The sequence below is a fragment of the Labrus mixtus genome, chromosome 20 (assembly GCF_963584025.1).
Source record: "Labrus mixtus chromosome 20, fLabMix1.1, whole genome shotgun sequence".
Taxonomy (NCBI): Eukaryota; Metazoa; Chordata; class Actinopteri; order Labriformes; family Labridae; genus Labrus; species Labrus mixtus.
Window position 1 is genome coordinate 3816656 of NC_083631.1, and position 7180 is coordinate 3823835.

Genomic DNA, 7180 nt, shown 5'->3' on the forward strand with positions numbered 1-7180 from the left:
GTATCAGGTTGACAAATGAGTGTGTCACTGCGTGTTATACGGAGGAAAGACAAGAGTGTATAGGGAAAGAAAGAGATGAAGGAAAGGGGAAGATATGGAAGAGATACAGAATGAACTGAGCGTGTACTGGAGAGGGAAAGGGAGGAGGGGAGGTTTGCAGTTGGTGCACTGGTATGTGACGTCAGCGGCTTGTTGGATGAGGTGCTGTGTCCTGCTGATTTTAATCCTTACTCATTAAGGAACAGAGAGAGCAAGTGCCTGTGCAAGCCCTCTGGGGAAGGAGAGAAAGTGACAGGTGAAGGAAGGAACACAGAGCAATCTACCAAAGGAGATAAGTGGAGCTACTTTACAAGGTGGGAAACGGAACAGGGGAAAAAAATCAAGCATTTCATTTTTGCTTTTCAGCTTTAAGCGTGCATTCCCTCATTACCCTTTCCCTTGTTTGTAATCCTTAAGAGTGGCCTGTTCAAGCATGCCCACAAACGGAATTAACAAGGCCCTCAAGCTACAGTTTGGTCTCATCAACTATGAGAACCGATACCTCACAGCTGAGGCCTTTGGCTTCAAGGTGAACGCCTCAGGCATCAGCATGAAGAAGAAACAGATCTGGACCTTAGAGCAGGACGAGCAAGATGGACAGGTAGTGTTCCTCCGAAGCCACCTGGGACGATATCTGGCCTCTGACAAAGATGGGAAGATGACCTGTGGGGCAGAGAAGCCTGACCCTGACTGCCGTTTCCTTATTGTGCCCCAGTCTGATGGTCGCTGGGCTTTGCAATCAGAGCCTTACCTGCGTTACTTTGGAGGCTCTGCTGACTATCTGTCCTGCTTTGCCCAAGCTATTGGGGAACAAGAGTTATGGGCTGTCCATTTGGCCTTGCATCCTCAGGCCAGCCTGCTCAGTGTGGCACGTAAGCGCTATGCCCATTTATCTGCTTCAGATGGAGAGATCTCAGTGGACAGCAACATTCCCTGGGGAGTGGACTCCCTGGTAACCTTGGTATACCTGGATGGCAAGTACAGCCTGAAGACCTGTGATAGTCGTTTCCTCAGAAATGATGGCAAACTGGTGAAAGAGAACACCAATACAACTAGCTTCACACTGGAGCTGAAGTCTGGAAAGCTGGCCTTTAAGGACTGTGATGGGAAATATCTGAGCCCTTTGGGTCCTACTGGAACTCTGCGATCTGGCCGATGCTCCAAGCCTGGAAAAGACGAGCTTTTTGATCTGGAGGAGAGTCATCCCCAAGTTGTTTTTCAAGCTGCCAATAAAAGATTTGTCTCGGTCAAGCAAGGTAATTAAGACTTGAATGCAGTCCTAAGAGAAAAAAAATCTACGTTTAATTACATCACTCATTAATTAAATTATATCAAGCAATAGTTTGATGCAAACTACCTTTTTTAAAATTATGTTTTGTTATGATGATCACAATGTAGTATTTAGTTTTGAGGAACATTGAAACAGAATTTACAGAATATCTGAAAATCATACTGTAGCCTCTCTGAATGAAGATATTTGATTGTTTTTTAAATGCATGGTTTAACGTCCAATCAAAAGGTACTCAAGGTACAAGAGTAGTCATGGTAACAAATGGGCATGAAAATTATATAATGAACATGTAAACTAAGTGCAGCTAGGATAACATCCAGGGGTTCCATGCTGACAAGAAAATGTCTCCCTCTATGTTTTGCAAAAGCAAAGTGTAAGCAGGTGGGAGTTTTACTATTCTCAGACCTTTTCGAGGCTGATTTCACTATATATTTGCAAATATAAACAATATTAGAACCAGGATGGCCTTGCTGATTGGTAAAATGTATTTGTCAGGGCAGCTAGTTTAGCTTATGTCTTATACCTTCAAGACATAGCCTACATTCATTACATTATTATATTTATCTTATCATTAAAGATGATAACATTTATCAGCTGGCAGAGGATACTGCCTTTTCTGGCTGTAGGATCCATAATGGTTGACAGACACACTGTGGGTAATTATGGTAATGGGCTTTGTCATTTCCACTGTGTGTCCATTGAAGATTAAGTGGAGTGCAAATGACTCCTTTGCAGACCTGTGCCCATTTGGTGTCCATACCCATCAGAGTACTTTAGGCCTGACAGCTACTTGTTGTTGAATGTAATCTAGCTTTTCACATGATTTCTACCAATGTCGCATTAGGTTGACAGCAAGAAAATAGAGCAATGCCCTACTAGATGGATCAGTTACAAGGATTCTTTTTAGTCTGCATGGGATCTTATTTTCTCTATATCATTTTTCAAACACAGTTGTAAAACAGAGGGATAAGATTAGGATGATTTTAACACATTTTTTAAAGCTTAAGAAAGCTGAGAAATCAGGTTCTCAAAATCACTTACGATTGCACTCAAGTTTATGCATTAATACAATTTTAAATAAATAAAGGTCACTATCAGGGCAATATTTTAACAACTTTACATTATATCCTAAAAACGTATGGAAAGGATTCCATTTTCAATTGTTTTACTCTTCCTTGTGGCAGTTACACGTTTTTCAAGGAACAAGGTATTGAAAGCTGCTTAGTGGGCCCTGCAGTGCAGATTTGCATTTCACCACTCAGGGAATTACAGCAAGCGAATGAACAGGAAGGGTGGAGTGGTGGCTGTTGGGGATTAGGGTTGTAACAGGCTTAAGAGAAAGGTTGGAGGATATTTTTGTGGCATCTAATTTGAACAACAGCAGACACAGTTCAGCTGTGTCTGTGTATTCTCCACCACCTTACACAAACTCTCAAGACAAAATGCATGTGGATTAAGTGTGACTTTGGATTGGCTGAAACTAAGGCAATCAGGTTTAGAGAAGAGGGCACCAACTTAATAACTGGAAAGATACTCAGACAAAATGAAGGCAACATTTCAGAACTATTCTGAATTAAATTTACCTTTACTTCTACAATTATATGTAAAAAAGATCATGACTTGAGTGCATGAACATTGTTAAAAAAAAAAAAAAGCTTCAAAATGCAAGGCATGTGAAAATCTAAAGCTGGTAGACAACAAAAAAGCGTATTCAGTATTTACGTGACTCCAAATCATTTTTTGGGAACCAAACACTCAACCCAAGTTCGCTCTAAATGTATAACAGACTTCATGTTTTCATAGTAGAAACCACCAAACAACAATCAATTCATTTTGAGAGATGAAGAGTTAAATAAAAGAGTTAGAAAATGTGGCAATCTTAAAATGCGTTTGATTTCAAGTTGCTATAGAATGAAATTATAAAACCCAGTAAAGCTTGATTCAAACCGATCAATCACCCAAATAACTCAGCAAATACATTTAATTATTGATGGACATCGTAATGTTTTAGGTGTAATAATTGTGATTATTATGTTCATAGCACCTTGACCTTTTTGTGAATATACACATAAGATACTATGAAACCTCACAACAACTTCCTCTTGTATTAGGAAAATACATCCTGGATAAGTCATTGTAGGTAGCATACTGCATTATGTGTTGCAACTACAGAAAGGGCATGATGCAATTAAAATTTGGGATTAGTATTACTCTCACAAGTCATTTTGGCAGTTCCTGAGAGAGGAAATGACATTCAAGAGGAGGCAAATGGCTTTCAAGAGGATGCAACATCATAAGCCACAATTTCTACCCAACAGCAGCACAATAATCAAATCTTTTCTTCTCTTGTATTCAGGAGTGAGTATTTCAGCCAATCAGGATGTCGAGACAGACATGGAGACCTTTCAGATGGAGATTCACAAGGACACAAAAAAGCCTATGTTCAGGACAAATGGTGGATCCTACTGGACTCTTGTGTCTCACGGAGAGATCCAGTCCACTGCAACAGAAGTGTGAGTAGCTTTCCCGGTTCTAAAAGACAAACTTTCTTCCATGTTGGCACATAATTCTTACCTGAATTGGCACGTCTTTTCCCAGAGAGGTCAACACAATGTTTGACATTGAGTGGCGAGGAAAGAGAGTGGCCCTCACAGCAAGTAATGGAAAGTATGTTTGCACAAAGAAGAATGGGCAGCTCTCAGCGGTCAGCGATGCAGTTGGTAAGTGCATTCAGGCAACATTGAAAGGTTGGAAGATACCCCCACAGGTACACGTCCAATGCACATATCATAATCAGTATTTGTCCTTAATTGCAGGTGATGGGGAATTATTCCTGATGAAACTCATCAATCGTCCTATGCTGATCCTTCACGGAGAGAATGGCTTTGTGTGTCACCACAAGAGCTCCAACACTCTGGATGCAAATCGATCAGTCTATGACATTTTCTCATTGATCTTCAGTGACGGCGCCTACTATGTAAAAAGTCAGTGTTGCGTCCAACTTCTGCCAAACAATTTATATATCCTGTTTGAGTTTATTTATTTGGCATCTACTGAAGCAAAGGTGATTTCTTTAAACAAATATCTAAAATATGATCCACTGTTATCCATTTGCAGGTGTGAATGGCATGTTCTGGTACGTCTCTAGCAGTGGCCTCGTGTGCTCAGATGGAGAGAAGCCTGAGGACTTTTTCCTTGAGTTCCTGGAACATGGATGCGTCGCTATTAAGGGCTCTAATGGCAAGTACCTTCGAGGAGATAAGGGAGGTACACTCATGGGGGATGCAACAACTGTTGATAGATCTTGTCTTTGGGAGTACTGATCACTTTCAGCCAGGGTCCTCAAAGAGCAAGCCAGAAGATGGGGTGCAGGACCTGCTGCTATCAACTCAAATGAAGTGAACTAACCAAGTTACATTTTTCCTGCCTGCTTTTATACTAGCTACCCAGTGCCCAATAACACATTTAGTTTTATTTCAAATTGGAAAGTGCTGAACGCATTAGGAAGATGTGTTGATTTTTTAAGTGTTGAATGTTTGTCTTTCCAATTACATTGCCAACATCAACCATATTGTGTGAAATCCTGTAATTTCACAAATACAGAATGAGACAGTGGATTTTTATTGTGATCAAAATAAGTTAATGACAACCAAATATCTTTGAGAGCTACCATACTGATAAGTCCCTGATCATAGAGAAATTTTAAATGAGAGTTGCTGCCTTGGACACATTCTCCGTGTGGTCTGTTCAAAAAGCTTGGCAATGAATGGTAAGAAAAGGAATGTTAAGTCCTTCTTTTGCTACTAAATCCCACTGGGTAAACAGACAAAATATCCCAAAGCTGAAACAGCCTTTGCAAATGTTTCTGTCAAAACAACATTCACACGCTCCTACTATAAAATCAATGAAAACAGAACATAGACAATAAAAGGTCAGTGTGGCGTGAGATACTTTAATTTGCTTTTAGTTAAGCTGATTGATCATCTTAATCTTGCTTCTGTAACCACAGTCAAGAATCCAACTATTTTTGTTTACCGTTTTTAACCATTTAATACATATCAGGTTCTTTAAGAACAGTCATTAATGGGACCCAAATTACAAAGGTAATGCACCGATGTCTTCAAAGACAGCTAATGGCTAGTGCCAATGGTGTTTTCATTTCTCTTTATGAACCATTTACAGCGTCCATGAATGCACTTAATGAAGCAAATGAAGTAGACTGGAACAAACCCGTAACTCTGCACTGCTGATCAATGTACGGTATATCCACAGAGGACTTAATTTAGCATCACTCCAAACACTGAGATACTTAAAAAAAATGTACTGCATTTATCATTACAGAGATAAGACATGTAAAGGAAAAAAAGAATACCAGTAGAAATGTAATATACCCATTACAGGGACAAGCAATGAAACCAGAGGGGGGAGGACATTAAAGTGTTGATGAAGTACACATCATTCTTTAATGTACCAGGTATAAACGTGTTCTTAAAGTGCTTCTCTGGTGTTCTGCCTAGGGGCCTTAAACCATACTGCACTCTGTATCCCTTAATGCCCTGTTCTCATGTTCAGAGTTGGGTGGTAAGATTAGAAAATATAAATACGGTAATTAAAAAAAACACATTTCCTTTTTTTATTGCTAAGATTACTTATACGTAAAAGTGGAATAAGAAAAGTTGTTAGGACTTAACACCTGTTGTATCCTATGAAGAAATAGGAACACTGCTTGTGTGCTCAGTAGCCTCTAGTATACCTCTAGCCAGCTCAGCTCTGTTGAGGTGGGACATTTTTTTGTATTTTGATTCAATCTCTTATTAAAATCAATGAGGGCACAAGCTGAACCTGTATACAGTTTATCCTCTAGATTTTTGTCAGTTTTTTCCTGTGAAGAATTTAAGTCCGCAATAGTTCATGTAATGTCAAATCCAATGATTTTGTGATATATGCTAATTGCAATAGTGGAGAAACATTTTAGAAAGGCCTGAACTCCTTGGTCACTCATGCATCCCGTACCGGCACTGTAGACAGCCTCCAGTCATAATTTAGGATTTGTTATATATTAATATATATATATATAGGATGTAAGTTGTTATACTATCTATGTTTTCTTGTAAAATTTTTGAACATGTTGATGACAATAAAGACTTGACAATAACTTTTTTTTCTGGCACTAACACTTTGTGCAAAGCTATGAAAATATAAAACAAATTTGGGATTAAAAGATCTGTAGAGATGCAAAGTTATTTGCATACCAATGCTCCTTTAAATGGTTTGCAAAAAACGTATGTCCTGTGTTTTTTTCTACAGCCCAGGCTACTATTGTTTAACCAACCACACAGTAGGTACATTTCCATGAACCTGTCATTAAGGCCAATTTCATAATGCACCGGAGATAACCTTAGAAATTTGACAAAGGATTATTCACATGCCTGAAATGCAAAAACCAGACTTGCTGAAATTTAAAAAAAAGGATGACTAGACAGTGAAGACATTCCATCTCTGATTTAAGAATAATCTATATCGGAAAAATACAGATATTTTTCAGACCTTAATTTAAAAAAAAGAGACTTTTTAAGAAACTACAGGAACCATGTTAAACTACGATGCAACAAAGAGCAATGAAGAAAGACTAACTAAAGAACATATGATGTACATGAAGCACATTTTCCATTTAAAAATTAATTACAGAATCAAATTATGGATGTATTTGTTAATTTGAATGGGCAATTTCTGAACGCAGAGGTCAAATAGTTACAAGGCATTGTTGTGAATAAATTGCTTTAAATCCATCTGTTAACATGTTAGTTACTGTGTTGCCAAGTATATTTCAGATTGTCATCAGTCCTTGGA

General features: G+C 38.6%; 1 protein-coding gene across 2 annotated transcripts; it reads left to right on the forward strand.

Annotated features, from left to right (window-relative positions):
* The first annotated feature begins 183 nt into the window (after positions 1 to 183).
* Positions 184 to 6489, forward strand: fscn2a (fascin actin-bundling protein 2a, retinal). 2 transcript variants are annotated; one of them, XM_061026823.1, is made up of 5 exons: positions 184 to 353; positions 457 to 1295; positions 3687 to 3843; positions 3929 to 4314; positions 4448 to 6489. In XM_061026823.1, exons 2-5 carry the CDS (start codon positions 473 to 475, stop codon positions 4651 to 4653), a joined length of 1572 nt encoding a protein of 523 aa, XP_060882806.1. In that variant the 5' UTR covers positions 184 to 353; positions 457 to 472; the 3' UTR covers positions 4654 to 6489. The 2 variants fall into 2 exon arrangements, with proteins under 2 accessions (XP_060882806.1, XP_060882807.1); XM_061026824.1 differs by having other exon boundaries at positions 201 to 1295; positions 3929 to 4050; positions 4147 to 4314.
* Positions 6490 to 7180: the final 691 nt, after the last annotated feature.